The sequence below is a fragment of the Topomyia yanbarensis genome, chromosome 3 (assembly GCF_030247195.1).
Source record: "Topomyia yanbarensis strain Yona2022 chromosome 3, ASM3024719v1, whole genome shotgun sequence".
In the NCBI taxonomy this organism is placed as follows: Eukaryota; Metazoa; Arthropoda; class Insecta; order Diptera; family Culicidae; genus Topomyia; species Topomyia yanbarensis.
In genome coordinates this window covers 397,303,094-397,329,263 of record NC_080672.1, presented here as the reverse complement: position 1 = coordinate 397,329,263, position 26,170 = coordinate 397,303,094, and the positions used below count along the sequence as shown (strand labels likewise).

The 26,170-nt window shown below is 39.2% G+C and overlaps 1 protein-coding gene and 1 long non-coding RNA gene across 4 annotated transcripts in view; both read left to right on the top strand.

Annotated features, from left to right (window-relative positions):
• Positions 1 to 26,170, top strand: part of LOC131689226 (ras-related protein Rab-32) — a 65,986-nt gene that overhangs the window by 756 nt on the left and 39,060 nt on the right. The window contains exon 1 of one of the 3 annotated variants that reach the window (XM_058974174.1): positions 7,560 to 7,751. The exons of 1 other annotated variant lie outside the window; for it this stretch is intronic. Coding sequence is in view for 1 of the 2 variants with exons in the window: in XM_058974171.1 (XP_058830154.1) it covers positions 8,037 to 8,243 (207 nt within the window). In the remaining variant the exon portion in view is untranslated. Of the gene's footprint in view, positions 1 to 7,559; positions 7,752 to 7,800; positions 8,244 to 26,170 lie in introns of those variants that run through there. One more of the 3 variants, XM_058974171.1, reaches the window with a different exon arrangement.
• Positions 3,806 to 4,115, top strand: LOC131689231 (uncharacterized). Its single transcript, XR_009305363.1, has 3 exons — positions 3,806 to 3,858; positions 3,952 to 3,983; positions 4,043 to 4,115. It is a non-coding gene; the product is annotated as an uncharacterized LOC131689231 (long non-coding RNA).

Genomic DNA, 26,170 nt, shown 5'->3' with positions numbered 1-26,170 from the left:
ATATTCATCCAACCCATTTTAACGCGTTAGTTATCTTTTTTATTTCAGTTTTTATTTGATTATATTTTTTAATTTACTTTTCATTTTAGTACATTTCTAATATAATATATAGACACCAAATCATGTAAGGAATAGGGGCGAAAGATACCCGCATAAATCTGTACCATATGCCAACCATTGTTTCAAACGTCGAAAAACCATTTTCAATATGGTTCGTTCAACAATAGATTAACCATTGCCTGGTATAATATCGAACATAACCAGTGTCGTTTTTCCATGCTCGACCATACAAACAAACAACGGGTCGTTAAGAACAGTCACCATACCAAAATATGCGATTTTCCATATACATTCTGACAACATACCATTCAAGAACTATACAGATTATGGTGGCATGCATATTTTAGATCTAGCGATGTATAAAATATTGGCGCAGAAAAAAAATGTTTTCCCTTTCACTTTTCAATTCTATCGATTGATGAAATTTCATTTTGTTACACGCTATCTTCTGATGAGAGCTTGGTTGAGACTAACTGGACTGTCGCTTTATCCAACTGAGCTATTGCCGTAATATTGCAAGATGAATATTTTTGATCTTGTTAAGCTACAGGTTTTTGGATCAGCATAAACAGATATACGTATAACAAAAACCACCAGAGCAATATTAACCTCTAGCGCAAAAGTACAATGTAGTATACAAATCTAAAAATATAGCATAAGTGGAAGATATTGGAAATGGTAACTAAATAAGTATGATAGTATAATAGTTGAATTATAATGATGGAATGTATCAGTAGTATTCCCAATATGGTGAGTATTATATGAATAGTTAGGAAATGGTTCCGAAGATTTCTGGAATGGTATTTATTTATACGGGTACCACTTGCGGTTTAGCCACAAGTGGTAACTTGCACCCCTCGTTTTGAAGTGATGTGATGGCTACTATACAGCGTGCTGAGTATTATTCGTGTGCTTTTTGTGAAAGCGACTACGAAACTTCATATCATCTAGTAATGCAGGTTTTTAAATCTCAATTTATAGACGAACCTAGGTCCAGGGAGCTAAAACCTTAAAGATACATTATTGTTACTCACCCAGTGTAGTAAAGAGCCATAGGCTTTATCAGTAGGATTCAACATTTTTTTCGAGAGTTAAGACTTTTATTAAAATATAAATAAAAATATTAATAATTACAAAAATGATTTCTCGACAAACATATGATTACGGCCTAAAAGCCAACTGTCAAAATCCACTTTGAATGGAAATTCCAGACAAACCGTTACTAATCGAACACAGTTCACAACAGTTTATGAAAGAGAAAACTTTTCTCTTTCATTTACTATCAACATCTGTGATTGGCGTGTAACTGTTTGTCCGGAATTTCCATTCAAAGTGGATTTTGACAGTTGGCTTTTAGGCCGTAATCATATGTTTGTCGAGATTTGTAACTCCGAACTAAACCGAATTATCTTCGGATTTAGGTTTAAAAGGACATACACAAATGATGTACCATTTTAGGGCGCAAAGGGTGTAACAAGTTTGTGACGAAGTATGATGAGAGGGAGGGTAGGGTTAGCAGTTGTGCGATGTATCATTAAGTTTAAAACTGTTGATAGGCACCATAGTGTATTGCTTTCAGAGAACAATTTAATATTACCCCAATACTCTAGTATGGGAATGTCAAATACACTCATGTCATTTTGCCATTCTGATATAGAAAGATGCGATCGCTCAGGATTTCGACTTTTTAAACAAAGCCGAGTCTTCTGCCATTCAACCCATTTCGTCGAGATGGGAAAATCTATGTATGTGTGCGTAGGTGTGTGTGCGTGTTTTTAGAGAGCAATGTTCTAAAACACCCTAAGCACGAAAAATTGTACAAAAACCAATAACTTAGGGAACGAGGTTGGGCAGCCACCCGACCTGCTAAATCAACTACTCTTGCACGGAACCTGATTCCTCGCCGGCACTACCTTACGGCATTACTTTGGGGATAGGTTTTCTATGTGCACAGCACACGTTCCAATCCAACTGCTTAGTAGTTCAGTAGGATTAAAGGGCGAACACGAAATTATTGCGACACATTCAACAGGACATAACTTTTTTACCATTGGGTAAAAATCAACCAAATTTTGCACACTTTCTCATTGATGTGTATTGTTTACATGCTGTCAAACTCGAAGTCGTGTTTTTCGATTCAACGAAAATGGAGGTGAACCAACGCGATCGAGAGAACAAATTCTTTCCAAACACCTGGAATTTCCTGACCTGTCGCACCGGCAGTTGGGTAAAAATGTTAAACATTCACCATTCAACCGTCTCCAGAGTGTTGAAGCGGTTGACGTTGGACCACGGCAAAGGATCTGGAAGAAAACCGGGACCGGAGAACAAAAAGACGGAGGGAAAGGTGAAGCGGATGATTAAAGCAAATCCCAACGTCTCAAGCCGTGATTTGGCTAAAAAAATCGGCATGTCGCAGAGCTACGTCTAGAATGCAAAGAAGAGAGCTGGACTGCATACATACAAGGTACAGAACTTCCCAAACTGCGATGAGCGGCAACAATCGACGGCTAAACTCGGGCACGGAAGCTCTACGAGAAGATGCTGACAAAATATGGCTGCTGTGTGATGGACGACGAAACGTATATAAAAGCCGATTTTAAGCAAATTCCGGGGTTGGAGTTTTTCACCGGCAAGAGCACGTTCTATGTGGACGACAAATTTAAGAAGAAGAAAATGTCGAAGTTCGCCTCAAAATATCTCATTTGGCAGGCCATCTGCTCTTGCGGACTGAGGAGTGAGCCTTTCGTGACAAAGGACACAGTAAATGGCGAGATCTACATATCTGAGTGCCTCGAGAAGCGCCTTTTGTCGTTCTTGCAGCAGCACGACGAAGCTCCGCTATTTTGGCCAGATTTGGCATCATGCCACTATTCTAAAAGTGTCCTGGAGTGGTTTGAGGCCAATTCTGTCCATTTTGTTCCAAAGAACATGAATCCGCCAAACTGTCCGGAGCTGCTTCCGGTGGAGCAGTACTGGGTAATGATGAAGCGGGAACTTCGGAAGGGCAAGAAGACAGTCACAGACGAGAAGGACATGTTGAGAAAATGGAAAAAAACTGAGAAACTGGTACCGGATGACACTGTAAAGACTTTGATGGAGGGCATCAAGCGAAAATGCGTTCAATTTTACACTCAAGACTCCATCGATTAACTTTTCTTGATTTTTGAAGTAAATATATGTATAAAACTACCCTAAAATTTTGGTTTGATTTTAAACATTATAAAAAAATTGACATTTTCGGTGTTCGCCCTTTATGCAAAAAAATATAAAATTTTATGTTCAGATATTTAAAATGCAAAATGTTAACAGTTTCGAATTCCGCCAGGTAGAGGTGTGCGCCGCCGCGCCACGCCGCCGCCGCCGATGATTTTGACACGCCGCCGATTTTAGGAAAAAATGGTCAGCGCGCCGATTGCCTTTTTTGTGCTGCGCCGCCGATCATATTTAAACTCGCGCCGAGTCCATTGTAAACGACCCAATGGGTCACGCGCCTCATCGAGACGACCAGATCTAAAAACCCATCAACTTAACGATCATGAGAGGAGACCCACCGTGTACTCGATCGCGCTGGTATGAAACGACAACCAGTAGAAGAAAGCCAATCCGCGTGTGCTGAAGATTATATTCTAAAAAGTTTACTCGATTTATAAATTATAAAGATTTATTTGAAATTGTATTTAAAACACAGTTATACGCTGCAATTTGCAAGTCGCGTTAGATGTATTAACTCGTAAAAGAGCTGTGATCATTATCGGTGATAGAAATTCACATTTAACAATCTGTAACTAATTCGAGGTTAGTTTCCCACTAAACTGCTTTTGTATAACTCCATAAAATTAGCAAATTTTCATATTGTAGTTAACGGAACCTAATTCACGCACTTCACAGTCACGATTAGGTCACTAGTGACGCTGCTGAAGGTAATATCATTGAAACTTAATACTAAAAATACTAGGATTAATGCAATATAATATTGCAGAATTGACACGAAGTCACAAATAAGTTGCGAACGCAAATATAGGAGGAATAGAAGAGGAATAAATACTAAACGTAAGTTATGCGCTCTGAATTGTATATAGCATATGCTTATAACATATCATTGTCATCCTAGGAAGTTTTTATTATTCATTGTGAATAAATAATTATTCGGAAATCATTTGCTCCTCTCATTGCGAAGCAACAATTTGACCTGAATGTGTATTGAGTGAAAGAATTTTGGTTTACTTTACGATAATCTTATTGGTTGTAATAGTTTTGTGTGATTCTTACCATTACCAATCTTGAGGCAGCATATTGTAGTCCATATGGAAACAAAGCTGCTTTCGAACCGCACGGCAATTCAGCAAGAAGTTAAACTGTCACCGTATCTGCGAGCGGTTTGCTTATGAACTGTGAATTTATATAGTGTTCCGCTGTTTAAAGACTGGACAAGCGAATATCAGCCGAATAGGTCGGTAAAAGGTATTAAGATATTCAGAAGTTAAGCAATATACTTGTTCTAAGCGTTTCTTGTTTTACTAATCAATCAATCGATATGATAATAAAATAGCCTGGACAATACTTTTGCTGCCTTCCTACTCGCATAGTCATCCGGATCGCAGCAATCAACAGTCAGTCTGTGGAAACCATAATACTCTCTGCTGTTGAATTCTCAGTAGTTAAAGACACAAGTTACTTAGTGCAAGAACATATTTGGCTCATGCGGAATTAGATAGCATATCGACCGAATGATGTCACTTTTTCATGGTTAGAAACAGTTAAAACTTAATGAACCGACATATAAGCCAGTACAATTGTTTCTACAAAATCTGTGTAAATATTTAAATAAAAATACGTTGCAAATTACCATCGCACGCGTGAATCACCATTCTACTCAAATTTGCACGCAAGCAAAGCTCGTATAGCGATTGCTGAACATCTACTGGCGATGTTGAAAGCAGGCCTCGAAAGTTAACTCACGTCACGTCATGCCTTCGATATAGTAATTCAAGCCGTACGACTTTTAACTATTAACCTTGGTCTGGTAGTTCAGAGGGTAAGGCGTTGGTGTCGTATAAGCCACCCGTCGTATAAGCCAGCCCCCGCCAGGAAGGATTCTTAGTAGTCAGTAGCCTCGTAACACTAGCCATGCAGTAGCACTGCACATTCCTAAAACCTGGCTGCAAAGTCTGCCGAAATGAAACTTGGAACGAAAAACTAGTGAAACATACTTCTGTCAGCATAATGGAAGGTTTTCTGTACGTTTACAACTGGTTCTCTCTAGAAAAATCCGCATTTCAATTTTCTTATCCTTTGTTTCTCTTTTCCTTTAATTTACCGAAAAAGTCTACAAAATCGATACAGTAGAACTTTGCCGCAATCGAAACTACCATACCATATTGGCCTATTGTTCGAAAGTGATTCGATGTTTAACCTGTATTGGAAGCCGCACCATTTTGTAATTTTATCATGCTAAGGATTTTTTCCAACGATATACGTGGACAAAATATTGAGTGCGGTGTATCAAACGATCAGAGTGGCCCAGAAAACGTCCCGTTAATTTCTATTTCAATATTTCAGCAAAAACATTATTGGTTATCCGCAGAATCTCGTGCTCGTGACTTTCTATTGAGAGTGGAGACCTTCTTTAGCGGTGGGGATACAGTTGACTGCTTGTCTGCTGTATCTTTGGGATTATTTGCTTCTCTCATGTCTGACGTCCAGGTCTTCATAGTTAAAGCTGTATTGGTGCCGACGGTCGGATGTTGAATCTTACTTCTTGCACTTGCGCGTGAGCAACGTCGCCTTTTTATCCTCACCGATAGTGCTAACAGTTGATTTTGGGGTGCTGGATGCTGTTTAGCAGTTGTCATTATGTCCTGAACAACTGTCACAAATTTGGGAACCGTTTGTAGGTATTTGTATAGAGATCACTGTTCAAATAGGTATATCGTCGATGAGTCGGCAATTCGCTGAGATGCATTCTCGTTTGTATATGTATCTTTGTATTGCGCAAGGATTGTTCACGATGTGGCGTCTGATGTTAATACATGCGCGTAAGAATTTGCATGTTATGGGGACAAAGCGTGGTTTATTTAATAGTTCCGTGATTTTCAGTTGAATAATCGATCCACATTCTCAGCATAAAGAAATTTCTCCAAGTATCAGGTTAATAAATTCTATTTCACTTCACTCGGTTGTATAGGTCTGGCTCAGGCAGAAGTAGAAATTAGACTGAAGACCAGGTATTGTTATTTTATCTCAGAGGAATATTTATTAAAATGAATGGCATAAAACTTTGCTTTCTGAAACTGTGTTAGCATCGATATTCGTAACGGTTGGCATTGCAAGCATTAGGAGCGGTTGTTTAAATTTATCTTTAGTAATCGCAATTTTGGATATTTACTTTTATTTTTTTTCCATTTTCTCAAATAAAATTAATTCCCGGTTAAAAAACAGTGTTATGCTTAAAGCTGATGACACCGCTACCTCATCAATATTTGGTTTAATTTTGACACACGCAGACACAATAGTCAACATAGCAAGATGATTGAGCAAATTACTACTTTCCATCCATATCAAAAAATATCCCACGCCGCTTTGCGCCGCCGCCGCCGCCGATGATTTTAGCAAACGGCGTCACGCCGATACGCCGCCGCCGCCGGCCCAAATCACACCTACGCCGCCGACAACGACATTTTTCATCGGCGCACACCTCTACCGCCAGGGATAGGATAGGATTGTTATATTTTATAAAGCTGTGAGATAATTTTCACAAAATTAAAAAAAATTGATATCCGCCTTTTCCGGTTTAATCATATAAAATGATTTCCAACCTCGAATATAATTTATAGTACACAACCCGGCTCAGAGCTCTACCACACAAACTTCCGACATTTATTTCGATTCGTTTCTGTTTATTAACGCCCAGATCGCTCAACAACAACCATCAGCCTACTGAGTGACTGTTTGGTTGAGCTCAATGTTAGTAGTATGGCAGTCACACTGACTGTAGTATTCCACTGTAATACGCAGAGGGACCAAAGTATTCAGCTCACGGGCTGAGTGGCATGTGATAAGATAATGGCTGCTTTCACTGGCTTCAGAAATGTGCTACTATAGATAAGGGATTGTTACTCACCAACACGCATCTGAAGCGGGATGACCAGTTGAAAGAAATCGACTAATCGGTCAAGAAAGCTTCGCACGTCTTATCCGCTGTGACGATGAAAACGTCGACACGCACGGTCCGAGCAACCTATCCTTATCAATCATACACGAACCCGTGGCAGGCATTGGCATTCTTGTCGACGTTTTCTGCTCTCAGATTGCGCTTGACAGTTGCTGCCGTTGTTGTATGGGCTGCAGAGTCCGGTACTGAGCAATAATTGACGTAGGTAGCTGATTTTGCAATAGTGGAAGAAGAGATTTGAATACGTGTTCGTTACATCTGTCGGTTGTCACCGTTATCGTGGTACTGCATCCGCTTGCAGGTCGTAGTGTTTACCTATTTAGTCCGTCCGTTCTGGCAGCCTCAGCAGAACTTACCTTCATAGATATTCATATATCGGGTTGTGCTGCTTAGCAGTGTTTATCCCACCGCGTGCAAACAGTCATAGTGATAAGCCGGTGTGCGGTGTGTCGTGTGATTCAAGAAGTGGTGCGAGTGGGTGAGAGCTACCAACCGCGACGATTGAAGAGGGAAAGAAGTAAGTCAAACATGCAGATTGACTGATAAAATAAAAGAACGCGGTTGCACTAGGTACAACTCCTCGCTGGCATTAATTTATTATAGCCCACACCATAGCATTTTGGAAGGCAGCCGGGCGCAAGTTGAAGCTCACGGCATCAGAATGTACGTGCTACTATCACTATAATAATTCATCCGTGCATAGTCAACAATAACAAAAAAAACCGAAAAGAAATTACTTTGTAGTGCTTGCAGTTCGCTTGTTGCCTCCGATTCCCAAACCTATAAGCTCAGTTGGGCAGCAATGGTCACAAGTGTCATTACGGTTGTTACTGCGTTGGCCTCTCGTGCAAGTGCTCCTAGTGCGTGTAGTGAACTGGAACTGGAACTAGGAACCGTAGAACGGGACGGTGGTGCTCGGAGGAGATCGTCTGTTTTGAAGAGTTTGTTCAGACGTGACCCTGGCGGTGGTTTGACGCAGACAGGAAAAATCGGAACCAAGGTGGCCAAGGTATTGTGCACGGATTAACTACTTGAGATAAGTGAACTATGGCTGCAAACGGTCCCTCTGTATAATTGACTGCAAACTGGACCAGAACGAAAATATTATCGCCATATAAGCGATCTAAGAAACAATACAATTGACCTTGAATCATGATTTGTATTACTATTTTTACCAGTGTAAAACACTTCATGAAAACATTTTCGATTTATGGAAAATTTATTTGCTGGTATGATACCGAGTGTTGCAGTGTTTGTAAGCTCACATTTTAGAATCAGATTTGATATTTTTGGACTCCAAAATAATGAACATTTCAAAAGACTTGTCTTACTTAAAACTAACCAAATAAAAGTGCTTGATAACTTCAAAACATCGATGAAAAAAGTTCGCTGGAATCAGGTTAGAAGCTAAATCGAAGTTTACATAACACTTTGTTATGTCTGTGTCTTTAAACATCACGTACATGATTGTTAGGAAAGCCCGTATAATGAGTCGTTGATTAACATTGGTCATAGTTCGGACCATTTTTTGCTTGGAGCATAGGCAAAATTATTCTAAATGATTAAAACAGTCTTTGACGATTCTAATAAATTGGTGCCACCTAAATAAAATACAAAAAAAAACTACATAGATTTGGCTCTATTTCTGCAAGTGTCGCACTATTTCGTTAATTCTTCGGTCGGTTGATTCAATTACCACCTTGTGAGAGAAGAGGTGCTTGATTGTTTCATTGCATGCAGTGCCTCCAGGATTAAAGATCAGCATGTGTTTGAAAGGTGGGAAGCCCTATTTGGCAAGAACCGTCGGAGCTGGCGACTCCCCTTCCTGGGAACGAATAGAAAGCGACAGTGTGTATGCGTAGTGCTTGTTGGTGGATTTTGAAATATTAATTAATACCTAAGGTTATGTGGAGAAGGCAAAGCGTTACGCATTACCTAAGTCAAGGAACTGGAATGGTGTAACGCCATCGGAAGTGGTGGCTCCTTGCAAACAAGCATGAGATGCATTAGTATGCCCAGTTTACTCGAATATTGGAATTGATTCCTTTTTTCAAACATGAGCAGTTCTTTGAATCTTTATTCTAAATAACTCTTGTAGGCAAAATTGTGATGTTCTCGTTTTCCCAGTTTACTTAAACATAGGGGTTACTTCTTTCGAGCTTTCTGTGTATCTGTATTAAAATCAAATTAATTGCACATTTTTATCATGGTGCTGGGTTTTTAGAACAGTCATATTCCTTTTTGCATTAGCAAAATTTCGTACGAAAACCTGCAATCCACTCGATTGCTCGGTTTTTTCAAACATATGACACTAAACACTTTCGAATGTATATACCAATGGTAATAATACTACACGACTGTTATGTTAAATGACCAGCTACCATATAATGTCTTATATCGAACGACATTATGCCAAAAGACTTTATGCCAAACAGGCTAGTCTCTTTTAAACGTTGAGAATTTTTTATATGTTGTGTTGCATTGGTTATGCTGATTATTTTTCACATGAATACATTTTATAAAAGATTTTCCCTTTTTTCAACGTGAATTGTTCTTTTGAGTTTCATTTTTAAAACATTTGTTTTGATACCTTTTTGAAGTTAAGCAGCTTTTATTTACTTTCAAGCTAGTGACTATGATTAAAGTTTCTTATTTGATGCGTTTCATTGATCGTATTCATCAGGAGCCAATCCAGAATATTTTTTCGGGAGGGATTTTAACCCATTATAACCCAGGGGTTTCAAAAAGTGAGCCAAATGCAGTGATATTTTCAATTCCACCAAAAAATGTATCAATGATTATGGGAAAAATAAAATCATCGCTTAAAATGGTTTTGAGAATGAAAATTTCTAGTGCAAAAAATTTCGTGCGCTTAAATAAAAACAACAAATTTTAAGTTGTTTGACATATTTCTTCGGATTTTCTGATAGACAACACTTCTTTTACATCTGTCGGAACGTTTTGTCACATAATGGAATTATTAGCAGGAATTCCAACAATAAAATTCAATTAAATGTATTGCTTACTTTTCAGCCGCCATTTGCCCCAGCTATACACGGTTCAAAAATGTAAACAAAATTATAAAAAATGGCAGTTGTCTTGTTTCACAATAAAATATGAGGTGCAATGATCCCATTAGTGCAATAATAAAACAGTTAGATGCCAAAAATCTGCAGTAAATACGCGTTAAACGATGGATAGTTCTGCGTATGAAATTTCATACGCTGGGATATAATGGGTTAAAATGAACATTGTACAATTCGTAATACTAAATAAACTTATTTAATGAATATAAGTTTTGAGTTTATAACTAATATAAACTTGAACCTAATTTAAAATTTCTCAAACAGTAAAAACATGTCGGAGGAACTTCGAACCCCCAGGATACTCCCTTTGGTTCGGCACTGGTATTTATATAACGAAGCATGATAAATGAAATCAATGAAGATGACATCTCTTGGTTGATGGTCACGGTTACAATGAAAATGCTTCTTTTCAAGCCACAGAGACAGATAGTCTGCCAAACCAGATAGTCTATACTGAACTTCGACAATTTAATTTCTTTCAAAATGTTTCCAAAATGTTTTCCGCTTCCGATTTCCTCCCAATCGACTCATTTTGATTATCAACAAACATCCCCCAAGCACTTTTATTATGTTGCTGACTGTTGATATGGATACTTCTAACGATTTCGCCAACTTAGCGTGCGAATAGGTCAGATTTTCGTGAGGCACGAACAAACTTTTTATGCGTTGCCCCTCTCGCGTGAAAACCATTTTTATAAATGAATGTTCAAATCAAATTCATCATTCTGTACACACATCTATAAAATACACACTTAAAAGAAATACAGATTTTTTCCCTTTCTCATATAAGAAAGGTTATGCAATCGGTCCAAATGAACGCGGCTCCCCGTCAGAATCACATACTACAATTTGCAGACGAGACAGGCAATGTCGCCCACTAAAACACTGCATTAGGCCAATTGTAGCGGGCCGTGATTCTGAATGTGATATTCATTGTACGGTTCAGGTATGTGCGGGCGTAGTGACTCGCGATCGCGTGTATCATCGCGAAGAGCTCGAGCATTTGTAGTTAACGTGTTCGATCGCGTGTGCGTTTGTATGTCGCGTGTGCTAACGTGTATGTAACTTCGCGTGTATAAATTCTATTTTATTACCGTGTGCCTTTCGCATATTCGCGTGTGTTCTTGAATAAACGCGCGCGGACCGTGAGTCTAATACTTTATTTTTTGGTGTACTGCTAAGATGCTAAAGGAGTGTGAGATCTTCTATATCACCAAAAAAACCCGGTGATGCCGCCATGAAACGTGTTGTCTAGTGGATACGCGCCTTATTTTATTTTTTTGGTCCTACTGAATGTATGGACCTAAGTTATTAAGGTTGCACAGAGAATGCGCAAAATTCGCAAACAAAAAAAGCAGTGTTTTTCCAAACAGTATGTATGATCTTCATAAAAATCAATCAGCAGTACTGTAACAACATTCTACATACGCTGATTGATTTTTATGAAAATCTGACATACGGTGTGGAAAAAAACTGCTTTTTTCGTTTGCGAATTTTGCGCATTCTCTGTGCAACCTTAAGACAGAGAGTAATGGTTTCCGGACGTGACCGATTCATGAGCGTGCGAGAACGGACGTTTGTAGGTTCGTGTTTGAGATAGCGTTTGAAACATCGTGAGTGCTAAAACGTTCTCCTTATTACCGAGGTGTTATTAAGTTTGTGCAATCGCGAACGTAGGTGTGCGTTGTTAATCGCGAAGGGCTTAAGCGTTCGTACGTCAACGTGTTTGTCACGTGTGCTCGCGTTCATGTGACTTCGCGTGTACAAGACTGGATTTTGTAACCATGTGGCATTTCCTATATACGCGTGCGTTCCTGGATGGTCACGTGGACCTTCATTCTGATAGTTAGTTTTTGGTGTACAATTCACATTCTGACAGGGAGTAAGTTACCCCATATCACTTGAATCCTGGGTCATCTCGCCACGTAACGTGGTGTCCAGTGGATATGAGAGCTTTCTTTTCTTTTAATTGATCCAATTGATGGCATGGACCTAGTCTGCTGACATCAAGGATGGAAACATCCGGAAGTGACCGATTCATGAACGTGCAAGTGCGGGAGTTTTTAGGTTCACGCTTGAGACCGCGTTTGAAAATTTGTAGGAGCTGAGACATTCACTTTATCATTGGGATGCCATCATGTTTACTAGATCGCGGGTGTAGATGCCGGGGATGATCGCGAAGGGCTCAAGCATTTGAATTTTAACGTGTTTGTCACGTGTATGTGACTTCGCGTGTATAACTTCGATTTTATAATGACGTAGCGTGTATTTTTGTTTGATCGTGCGCGGATCGTGAATCTGATACTTAATTTTTAATGTATGGTACAGATGGTAGTCCGTTTCCCTATGGGGAAACTTGAGTTCCAGGTCATGTCACCATGGAACGTGTTATTTAGTGAATATGAGCGTCACTTTTTTGATTGGTTCAACTGAAGGCATTAGACCAGACTGGTAAAACTTTTGGATGTGACCGTTTCATGATCGCGCGAGTGGTGGGTTAATGTTTGAGACCGCGTTTGGAAGTTTAAAGATGCCACGTTTACTTAACTACCGGGGTGTTTTCATGTAGGCGAAATCGCGGGCGTAAGTATATGTGGATTATTGCAATTGCATGGTCGCGTTTGTGGCCAGGTTTGTGTTATCGCGAAGGCCACGAGCGTTTGTACCTATATGAGTATAGATAGCGTATAGTAGAGATATACTAATAAAAGGAATCATAACATGTCGAATAAAGGAAAAAAGATGCAAAGAGCTTGACTAGAAGTGTATGAATTGAACAATACTTTTTTGGTATACATAAATAATGGAAAAGCAAACTAATCGATGTACAAAAGAAACAGACTAATGAAGTAGAATAGAAAAACACATGTAACATGCAATCAAACTCGTCTAAATGCAGCAAATGTTGTATATTTACCTTTTACGACAATTGCATGCTGTTAGACTTTCATCATGCTATGCTGGCCGGGAACGGATGATTCGCGTGTGTCGGTAAATTTATTTTATTCTAATTTATCCAACCCGATTTTCCGAATGAATAGAACCAAATGCTCAGATTGATCACCAGAAGTATTAGCCACTATTCTATCATATACGTCAGTTCTGCACCCATTCCCTGACCCAATTCTCACAAATACTCAGACGAATACATACATAGATAGACATACGACCAGCACATAACAGTTGTACACTAGAACGAAAAACTACGATTATCACAAAGCTACAACTAATAGGTTTCTACTTATTCTACTTTATTAAATTAATTTAATTATTAAATTAATTTAATTAGTATATGCATGATGACGAAGTCGACCGATAAATGGACACACAATGACTCCCTCTGTGAGCCCCGTCCACGAATACCACCAATAGAACAATATTTGCAAACATGTCACACAGCAAAAGTCAATCTACGTTGATCTGCCAGTCGGCCACGACACCGCGCGTAGACCAGTGGTTTAGCGTTGGTATGCGCAGGTGCAGAGTATGAAGAAACACATAACATAAAAAAAAAGGCGCATAAGCCCTCGCGGTATCCTCGATGCACCACTATCGAGGCGTAATGCAATACCCATCTTAAAGCAATTGATGCCTGATGATGTTTGCAATACCGTCAAACCCCTAAACCTTGGGGAGGGGATTTTCCAATTAACGCGGTTTTTGCAAAAATATTCCAAGTTCTTTTGAATGCAAAAGACTTTGACTTTTTTCTAAAAAAAAATCTATCCATTTAAATGCAAAGAACTTAGAAGAATTTTAGCAGTTTTTTGCACGGATTTCGCAATTAACACGGTTTATTGAAAAAAAAAAATATTCTAGGTACCGTAAAATGGGATTTCTTTGATCACCAGGGTAAGTTTGATCGAATTAGACTTTTTTCAGTAATGTACGATAAGATGAATCCCTCTATCAAAATCATCGAAACAAAAAAACAAACCATAGTCTAAACATATTCAGCATCTATTAGCAATGATTATTTCGTCATTTCAGGGCTTAAGACCACTCGGGGCCCCTGTGCACTACTGAACGAAGGGGCCCCTATAGTTGACCAGAATTCTCTGTACTTCATTATGCGCTTTAGGCTATTTTCGTAAACAATGCGGTTACGTATAACTGCGTATATATTACAACATCTATTATATGTCATAAGAAGCCATTCTTCATTGATAGATGGGCAGGAATACCAGTTTAGAAATCTACCACTGACTGAAGTATGACTTATTGAAACGGACAAAATACGGGAACACTTCATATTTAGCTATTTTGATTTCTCTTAGTTCATACTATCTTCAGGTTTTTAGGGCTTCCCACTCTTAATGCTATCCTCTAAAATATTACACCACAAGCCTTTCTCAGAATCACGCAGAATTACCATGTTTAGTTGAGGTACAGTTTAACGTGTAATGTTCATATTCTGTAAATGTAATAATGTGCAAATGTAAATAAAAATGTAAAGTTTGAGAAATTTGGTGAGTTTTCTTTTTTATTAACATAATCAGAAAATTTAGCCTAGCAAACTTTAGAAAATTCAGCTCGCACATTGCATGAATTCTAAATGATCCCATCGCTAACTTAGAAGCGACTCGTGAACACCACAGTTTCGAGAGTACCTGATGTTTACCGCCAAAGATTGATTTAATATCATTGAAAAATACAAAAAAATTGGAATCAGGTCAGATTTCTTTTTTTTTGATCTGGCTAGCAATTTGCAGTCGCGGCAAACGAGGTCAGATTTGTGTCACAATCGGGATTATGATCCAGGGCAAGGAATTTACCACAAAGTGTGCCTCAAAAAAACGTCGACTACCTCTTTTAGACGTAACAGTTATGCAAAATCATTTGTGGAATTGTATAGAGTCATCAAAATAAATGTTGTGCCCAAAGACTGCAATACGCCGAGAAACTAGCTCTACAGCTCCAGTAGGACAACTCTCGAAAAAAAAGACAGCAATACGCCAAACTGTCCGGAGCTTTAGTAAATCGAAAGATACTGGACAATTCCGAAGCAGCAACTAAAAATCCGATTTTGCTAAAAAATGAAATGAAAATTTAATGACAGTACTGATGTATGGAGAACAAGATTGGATGGTTTTACCTAAAATTGTCCGCTTACAGCCATTTTTTCTAAAAATGATTTCAAGTTGAAGTCCGTTTTTGTATTCCGGGGTGACTTTGATAACCTGCATGTTCACCATTATTAAGTTATTGATGTCAATGTTTTTCATTCAAATGTTTGTTTAAACTAATTCTGGAAAGGCACTCATTGTTAAATAGATGTTAATTGGTATTATACAAAGCATTTCAATGTACTGTAAAAAACGAGTAACCCAAAATTCGTATAATTAGTGTCCAACTAGAATAAAAGATTCTGAAAACCTTTAAAACCACTAAAATTGTTTATTTCAGTGCTTTATCAATATACAAAAAGTTTCATCCATTCTAACACGTTGGAATATTGAACAATAAAAAAAATGTTGCGAATTTTAGCTTAAAATAATTTGAAATAATTGCCAATTAGTTCCACAAGAATGTATTTAAAATAAACAAACTCTGAAAAGTAAATTTGGCACATCCCACTCTGAAGGAAAATAAAAAATCGCTTGTAATTTATTACTCTTGCACAAATCTGAGATTTTCTTGTTTTATAAAAAATAGACACTTTACGAAGCTTCGTAAAAATAAGGTAAAGTCAAATTTCGGTTTTTTGTAGTTTTTATGCCCAAAAACCGAACAATATATTCAAAAAGTATAATAAATCAGTATTTAATAAGTTTAGAATAAAAATCATTTCAAATTAAAATGATTCCGTAGACTATTCTGGTTTAATAAGAGATCTACGAAAAAAGTTCCGAGTGATCAAAGTCACCCCGGTTTACGGTACTAAAAGTACACACCATATAAACAAAATCAATACCACTCAGTTTGACGCGTTTTACTTCAGACTGAGCTAATAAGAAGTGCATATTGGTTACGATTTTAACACGAATATGTCTTTAAACGAAGCTAATTTAAAATTTTTAATGATGTCTATTATTAAACTACGGGGCTTACAAAAGATTTATTCTTAACATACTAAACGTGAGTACCACGTTCCTGATGTGATGAAACTGGATATAATGTGGCTTCAGAAAAGCCATATGTTGTTTTCCAATAAACATTCCACTTCGCGAATCAATATTGTGTTGGCGAATCCATTTCAAATGATTTGAAATCAGGATATCCTTTTAACAGTTTCGCGTTTCTTGCTGCAGGATAAGGAATAACGACTCATAGTTTATCTTTGCGGTTGATAAAAATTTGGTTAAATCGAAACTAAAATCAGCAACTCGAAAATACTCTACTTGTGATCTGTATATTAATCCAAGAATGGTCATCGAAATATTTAAAAAAAAATTAAGATTGCGTCGCTCTCTTCTTTTGAATTTTTTTATGGCGCCAGCAATGCAGACAGTCAGTATGATTTTATGTGCTTATCCTTATCGCCGGGCCGCTGGCCTGGACCCAGTGTGCCCATGCGTAAAGACGGCACTGCGTCATTTTATGCACTTTTTATGAACACAAATTCAAATTGAAAATGATAAAACTCTTATGCATCGTTTCAATCTGTTCAGACAATCCCTTCTATATTAATAAAATCAATCAACTTCAATTGAACTGATCACTGTTTTAGAAACTGTGAATATTTTTGTCCAATAATTCAAACTGAGATTTTTGTTGTTAACCTTTTAATTTCGACTGTTTTCTGTTGACCAAAGAGTACAAAACACTAGATTAGGATTGCCGCTGGCGTTCCCATTGTTTTCGCCTCGGCCCATTTTTTTTGATTTCGGTATATATCTGTCGAGATATCGAAAGCCTTTCTAGTGAAAGTCTTTGGTCCACACTTTTGGTACACGCCAAACAAAGAGGCCTGTTTGTAATAACAATCCGTTTGGTTGAAGCATTTTCAACAAATCGTTTGGGCAAGGAACTTTTCCGGTGATTTGGAAGGAATCGTACATGTTTTTGGTTTACAAGAGCGGTCACTGTCAAAATGTAAGGAACTACCGCGGTGTAACTAGCTTATTGGTAGCATCCAAGATATTTGAAGTAGTTGTGAGCACTGTTGTGCTTTCGCGCACCAAAAACTACATCTCTACCGACCAACATGGATTTATGGCAGGACGATCCGTAAGTATTGTGTCTCTTCTCATTATTAACATCGCTAAATGTCAGATAATAAATTTCTACCTCATAGTCAATCCTATACTTTACGACTACCAGATCGAGGGGCAAAGGCTCAAAAGAGTTGATCACGTCAGTGACCCTGGCGTCTTATTGAATGCTGAGCTAACCTTCAAGGATCCGCACTGCTTGAAGGCGTTATACTGTTCGTTGGTTCGCCCACTACTCGGTAATGCCAGTCTAATTTGGAGTCCTTATCAGCTTGTTTGGAATCTACGAATTGAATGTGTACAGAAAAGATTTGTTCGAGTCGCTCTACGAGACCTTCCCTGGCGGAGTTCTTTGGATCCAGCACCGTACCCAGATCGATGCCGCCTGATTGGCCTCGATTCATTAGAACGACGCAGAAAAATTGAACAAGCTGTATTTGTGGCGAAGGTGATCAACGCCGAAACCGCCTCTTCGAAGATTCTATCCCTTACTAACTTCCGCGCTTCGCAACGACCTCTATGCTCCACTGGCTTGCTTCAACCAAGGTTTCATCGTACGGTGTTTGGATTCAACGAACCGATAGCAGCATGTATGCGAAATTTCTCCACAGTTGGGGATCTGTTCGCCTTTGGAGAACCGTCGCACAAATTCGCGCAGAAAATATCACGATCTTCGTTATTATAATTAGATTTTCGTTTATTCATTAAGACTATTACTATGTTGACACTACAGAGTTAAAACATGTTATAATAATTAGTAACAAGGAAAATGTCATCAAGATAGCGTTATAACACGTTTTAACTCGTAGTGTGAACGTAGTATATGTGTTGTCAGATGAATTAAATAAATAAATAAATAAAAATGGTAAAATGCAGAGTTTGCATATTTTTATTTCCATCTCTTTCATTATGCTATTATTTTTATGCTCTCAAGACCGAAAATGTCCAATGCAAAAAAAATTATAGCAGAAGAAACGAGAGCCAAACAGAAAAATCTGCTAGGAAAGAAATTCCATTGTGGTATACTATTATAATTTTTCTTTACGCCACATAAATTGCAATAGTTTTCACATGATATCTATGTGTGACAGATAATTTTATATTGTGCTACTACAAATCACAATCATGTGTGAAAGCGATAGATTCAACAAAGCTAATTTTATCAGTGTAAAGTTTTCGACTATTGTTGTTATGACATGAAAAAGTTTGCATATACCGCACAAGGAAATGAAAATTCAACAAAATTCAGTACAGGTTTAGACAATTTGTATATTCTAATTAGTGAAAATGCATCAGCCAATAATGGTAATTAGTTTGCTGGCTAAAAGAAACAAAAATTATTAGTCGCCAAGAAATTTTTTTTGCTTTTTTATTTGGCCCATTTGACAGCTATATACAGGCCAGATTCGATTATCCGTAGAGTGCAGAAAAATTTCGCTTCGGGTAATCGAATCAAAAAAATAATGTTTTTTTTTCTTCATGAAATATATTTGTTATATGTCGAAAACAGTATCTAAGGTAAATGCATCAATGTTTGACCTATGGTACATGCATTAGTGTTTGACTTATGGACGAATATCGATCACTTTATATTCTATAAAGTGAAAGTAAGACATGTAATAAGTTATTTAAGCAACTTATTTTATGTGAAGGTTGAGCAGAGAAGGGGCAAAAAACGAAAACGAAAAAAGCAGTTTTTTTCCACGCCATGTGTTAGATCTTCATAAAAATTAATCAGCAGTACTGTAACAACATTCTACATAAGCTGATTGATTTTTATGAAGATCTAACAAACGGTGTGGAAAAAACTGCTTTTTTCGTTTTCGATTTTTGCCCATTCTCTGTGCAACCTTAAAGTATTGTGTTCGATTAATTTGCATTGATATACTTATGTTTCGGTAGATTCAGACAGAAATAACAACTGAATTTGAAATTACACACCGCTGGTTTGTATACAACAACAAAACTTTGGGAATCCTCTAAGAGAAGCAACATGCTAGATTCCACTGAGAAGCCCAAGAATTTGTTTCAAAACCATTCAACACAAATCCAGTAATAGACGCCTGCTGAACGGTCTGCTGGGCGTCACCCAACGTTGGTCCAAGCAAGAGCCAGCATTGGACAATTTTGAAACATGGATTTCTTAGGGTGATGAATTTTGCACACGTTGCGAATATCAAAAATGCCCAACTTTTTATGCGCACGACACCAAGGTGCGTGCGTTGTTCAATCAGCAGCAGTATCATCATCGTCATCATGCGCTTTAGAGATATTGTTTAGCGAACCAATCAGACACTAGCTGAATCTTGCTTCTTGGATATTTTAGCTATAAATATGCTTGTTCAAACGCATTAAATGATTCAGTTTGTTATACATCGTCGCACAGTAAACTTTTTTCTCTTGTTTGCTTGGTGGAAACACAGTGGCGTAGTAAGTAAATTTTTCGGGGGGTATATGAATTTTTTTTGTATAGATATGAAAAAATGTTCAAAAACATTCTGAGCAGGAAAAAATGTCCAAAAACCAACTCAGGGAACGGGTTTGGGTAGTCAAGGTAGGAAAGCTGGCTGTTGGTATAGAATTAATGCTCTTCCCCTACGAGGACAATCTGGGCGGCAAACTTCAGACTGTCTAATTTACTGAACCCTTCAGTTCCCTTGTGCCATTCAGTCCCACTTCCTCGTTGAGCTTCCGACTGGTTCGCGAACTACTCGGTCTAGTCCCCGACGATAGATCTAGCCTACTCCGACGAAAAGTTCCCCGGCGAGAGAAGTTCGAGTCAACCAGCCAGGTGCTGTCAGTTCGGCGATTCCGGTAGAGTAGGGCATCCGGTTTGCTGGAGCCCCGGCGCGACTGGTGGTGTCTACGCGGTCTCGTTCCCGGTGGTAAATCTTACTGTAAGCTAACGGACAGGTTCCAGACGAAAGAAGTTCTCCCGATACCGATTCTTATTTGGTTTCAGTACTACAACTTCTTGAGCCCTTTGGCTCCGTAACCGATGCCATTTAGCACCGCAACTCCGTTAAGCCATTTAGTTCTCTTCTTGGGCCATTTAGCACTACTTCCTTGATGGTCCATTCAGTCCTCGACTTGTTCGCGAGAGAAGTTCTCCCGAGGTCGAGCTAATCAGCTAGGTGCCGAGGTCAGTTCGGCGATTCTGGTGAAGCAGGGTATCTGGTGCACTGGTGTGCCGATGACCCGCGACTAGTGGTGTTTCGTCGCTCTCTACTAAGTCTAGAATCTAGCTTACGCTAACAGAGAGTTCCCTGGCAAAAAAAAGTTTTCCCAATATCGATTCTTCTTTGGTTTTCGCTATTTTTCAATCGGAACAACCGGTGGGGTGCCGTGGTCGGTATGGCGAATTCGCATGGAGCGTGACGTCCGGTTCGCTGGCGTTTCGACGACTCATACTCGCTGCTCTGTTGCAGTCTACTCGAATAGTCCTCGGCGGTGGATTTAGCTTAGTTCCCTCGGACATTCAAAGACTCTCCTCGGACATTCAAAGACTTCAAACCTCGGACACTCAAAGACGCTCCGGTGTCTCCTCGACGTTTTCACACTCCAGGCACAGGAGCTGTTTCAGGTGGAAGGTCATCTTTCCGTGCTTTCTATTGACCCACGTCGACAAGTTTAGATGAGCCGGTAGGTCCACTTTCCTTTCTCCGTATTGTCCCATTCCTGCTGCCACGTCACCATCGAATCGATTCTCATCATCTTCCTCACGTTTCTGACGTTTCATTGATTGTAGCACTTGATATCCTCCGTCAGGGTAATGCAGATGAGGAAAGTCTCGGCGTCAAGGCATACTGCCTCCGGTACGCAATCGCAACTCGTACGACCAGCAGTCGCAGCGTCCTTTTCAGCTTTTCGCGGTTTCACTTGGTTTTCAGCACCGCACCCCAATCAGGAGCCCCATATCGCAGTATCGATGACGAAACACTAGATAAAGACCCGACATTTCGCATGTGTAATCAACGTGGTTGTTTAAGCTCAATCAGTCATCGATTATCACTCCCAATTACTTCAGTGCACGCTGCGATGCATTCACATGCCCTTCGAAAGTGATCTGTATCCGCTGAACCGCTTTGCAGTTGCTGTCCAACAACAAATCCGTCTTGTAGTGAGCTATTTGCAGCTTGACCCGTTCATTCAACTCTCGATCGCATCGATTGTCTCCGTCACCGACACCTCCAATTCTTCAAGTGTCTCTCCGTTAGTGACACATCGTCCACGAAACCAACGATTTTCACTTTCCGGGGTAGCCGCAGTGTTAAGACCCCACACTGATAGAATTTATTCGTAAATCGCTAGAGGTTAATTTCGTACAAACAACTTTCATAAAATATACGAATTTTTCGTACATATGATGAATCGTTCGTAGTTCTATCGAAACACTTTTATTTTTTATTGCGAGTTTTTCGTGAAAACCACGAAATGACTTTCGTTGGCTTATTACAGCTTCATTCAGCAAACGGGTCCTTCGCTGTTATATACGAATATCTTTATAATATTTACGAGCACCATTCGTCAAACCGTCCACGTCAAAAGAGCAATATGAAGCAATTGTTGCTATAAGTCAGATAATTGTTATTGTCTGACTATTTAGTAGTCGTATCCGTGTCCGCCGGTTGCAGGAAGATTTGCTGAACCTCTTTCGCTTCCAGTTGATTCAGAATCTGGAGCAGTACAGAATCAGTTGAGCCGTCGCGAACTGCTCGTTGGTTTTGTATGAATAATTTTGAGTTTTTCTATGCCGGAGCAATATCGGTGCTGTCAAATATCGATCCTAAAAGATCGAATGCGACTATTTACAATGCACGAAATTACTTCGTTGCCGAAAACGACGAATGAATTCGTGCATTGCATGATCGATTTCATTATATTTACGAATTTATATTATCAGTGCATCGTACATCCCATTCCAAAGTGTTAGACAGAGAATGGAGCCCTGAGTAACGCCCGCTGCGTTGCCTTCTGCCCTTTCGTTCGTCTGGTACAGCAGTGCTCTACTCTGGAAGTAGCTCTTCAGGATGTGGCTCATTCTTTTATGCTACGCTGCGGCATTGGTCTATTCGAGGCTGGATGGCTCGGTGACTTCCCTGACTGGTGTCGACGGACCCTCGTCTTCGTCATGACGACTCCGTACGCGTCCCCCAGGGATTGGCGTTTATTTCTCAGCACAGCTACTTATGGCAATTGGCTTGCTAAGCTTGATCTCCCGTTTTAAAGAGTCCCTACCTTCTAGATACGTCGCTTGCGCTCCTTTCTCACTCTCCGATCTTGCGTTCTGAGCCCGCCTTCTGGCTCTAAGACAAGCAGCGTGTAGCGTACTGAGTTACTCATTTAACCAGTAAGCTGCACGCCGTCTACTTTTCGTGACATTGTAACGTCACAAGCCGTCACAATCCTTCTTGTTAGATCAGCCTATCAGCGTACTTGATTCCGTTGTTCGCCGAAGTAACTCAACAAAGAGGTTGTCGTTAAAGGCTTTCGTCTTCCACTTTAGCTTGCCGCCCGTCCTTCTTCGTGCTGCAGCAGGGTTGCATTGGCCGATGCGATAGCGAATCGCCTGGTGGTCTCTATGGGGATACTTCTCTCACACTCTCCAGTCCATGTTCGCCGTCAGTCAAGGACTACAGAATGTGGTAAAATTTCTCTCGGTACCGATATCCGTTTCGTGAACCATTAAGCTCCTAGCTCCTCGCTTCACCGCGATCTACTTGTTATAGTCCTCGGAGGTTGAGCTAGCCTCCACAACGTGCCGACAGGTAGGTGTAGAATCTGCAGCGAATTTTCACTACAAGGAAATATTTTCACAAGATAACTTTTGCAAATGAAACTTTGAGAATTTCATTTAAAATATTAGGCATATTTTTGTTTAATATATTCAATTTTTTCAAATTTCTCCAATATATTTCGGGGAGGGGGGGGGGGGGGGGTTCGCTGTCAGATGTTTGGTGTTTTTTGTGTTGTCGAGTGACTTTAGTATATCCCTCTTCTTTTTGTTTTTGTTTATCGCTTTCCTATGTATGGTATGGTAACTATTGGTTTGAGGACACCGTGGAATATTGTTTGTCCGACAATTGTTTGTGGCTGCTTATTGCCTTAAGTTTCGTTTCCTTGATTCTCATCAGCTTAAATCAGAACTTCTTTTCTTACGGGACATCGCGTAAGACTAGGGGCTTGCTCAGAAGCACAAACTGTGTTTTCATTTTTTTGGAGTTAGCGTCAATCCGGCGCTAGCTAAGTAAGTGTCGCATTCTGATGTGAGAAAGTCAAAACGCCTCTCCAATAACTAATTTAGTTATAGGTTTTGTGTTCTTTACGCGCAAAAGTGGTTTATAACAATTTTCTTCTTAGAGGAGAAAAATAGTTTTTACCCAAATTTTTCTCCACCACGGAGATATATAGCATAGTGAAACCTACTTTATCCATTTTGTTTCCGACTCAATTTCCCAGCATTTTGATTGCGACACGTATTCCATACTCATAAGAACATATTCAAAGTTCTTTGGGCGAGAACGCGTCCAAAAATGATCCCTGTATTGACAAGAGTGCTTTTGAGCGGATTGCATAATTAAAAATAAAGGGTGGATCACATAGCGCCGCTGTTGTGCTATCGTATGACAAGTGCCATTTAGCACATTTCGGGAAACACGATTTTTAAAATTTGAGGTTGAATATCTTGAATTTTATAAACAATTTAAAGAATTTAAAGAAGATAATTTATGCTTCTATCTATTCTGCATTAATCCCTCAAATATTACGAAGATCAGTTGATTATATTAAGAGTTCATGCTAAAAGGGTAAACAAAAGTCGGACTCACACGTGTCATAACTGTGTGTTGATGACAAAATTTGTATGACTTGTCATAATTGTGCATTAATTGTTAACTTGTATTCATATCTTCGTCTTAAATTGGTCTAGAAACATTTGGTGAGATCCAATTTAAAGGAAATTGGTCAAGGAATCGTGAAAAAATATTAATTTTGGTTACAGTGCTGCCAAACATGCAATTATTCTAGTTTAAAAGTAAAACTACGTTTTTCTCATAATGCAAGAAATTTTTTTGGGAAATTTTTATAACACAGCCAATATCTAAGATACAGTTATTTGAAGCAAAAATCACGTTTCTCGCTATATCTCCGTAACCAAGCAAAATTTCAAAATTTTGAGAACGCCACTTTGTAGAGAATTTTCAGTCGAGTAATGTCGTATATCTAACTCAGTTAACCTCAAAATGGCGTTTGTCATGAGATAGCACAACAGCGACGATATTTTGAAGAAAAAAATCTTCAATGCACTTTTAAGGCAGGTGCATACTTGTGTGATAGTCCAATTTGGTGTGAAACTGACAATAAGCCACCAGACATAGGTTGTTGGGTCACCTCACTGTAAAAAAAGGAAAAAAAAACAATTCATCGTCGCAGTACAGTGCAATTGCTGCGCTTCGTGAAAACAAACAAGTACACATCATTGTAGCATACCACGGTGCACATAGGTAACATTACCGAGAAGGGCACCGGGCGGTGGAAAGCCGATATCCTGCCCCCAGATTGGCATTTCGTCTCGCTTGGTAAACGATACACACTAACGAGCTAGACCGATGAACCAGATCAAGCGGAAAGTGTCTCCACAATGACGCTTCAGCTATAGTTAGGTACCTAGGTACCTGAGTACGAACATTTCCATTTCATTTGTTTCATTGCGTCTTGGAAGTTGGAAAGCCAAGCCGAGAAGCCAATGAAAGTATTGTTTTCCCAAGAAACAAACACACCGACTCAAGGCGAACTGCTGGACACGGCAGGATACGACAGAATAAATATAGCATTCAAGCGCGAGACGGAGCCAAGATCGGTTTCGAGTAAAACATGACGATTATTTCGAGTACAGTTTTTTAATCGGCTTATCATCGGTAATTTGTTTCTTTCTGCGTGCTCATAAACTCATTAATGAGGCACAGGGTTTTATTGACAGCAGTATTGGTTCGATGTTAGAATGTTACGAAACCGAAGCGGCTGTGATGTGACTGACGCGGCATCATGATCTCACTCCGAACATTCTGACAAACTCTCCGGCGGTATTTATAATCTTCCGGATGTTTAACACTTACATGTTTGAAAATATTAGACGCTTTGTTCAATAGTCTGAACTGCAGGAACAAGCATAGCCTGATAATGCGTTTTGTGAATGAAGTTGTTTTTTTAAACCGTTTCGTTACACAAAGCACGGTGCTCGTTTTGCTGATTAGGATTATTTTCGATTTGCTACTTTTTCAATTAAAACGTTGGTTTTTGCTAAAATGCCGCAAAAACAACGGAGCTCCTTGTTACTATCTTTTAATTGCCGTAAAGTTCTACAGTATCAGTTTCGTTGACTATATGGTTGGACTCTTTTAATACCTATGAATGGATGGAAGGGTGAATGTCTCCTAAAACAGAGTAGGGTAATGGACCTATAATGGCAGTAGATCCTATTGTGACCCTATTTCGCACATATTGGTTTCGAATCAAGCATACCTAAGGGACTTGAAGAGTGCCATAAAACCTTAATTGTTACTAGGGCAAGCATGGGATAATGACAATATCTATTTGGCTGAAGCAGGTGTGCAAAATCAAGCACAAGTTATATATTTTGTTTGCTGTGCACATATTATGTTGAACTGGCCTCTGAATCGAACTTTTCATTACAATAA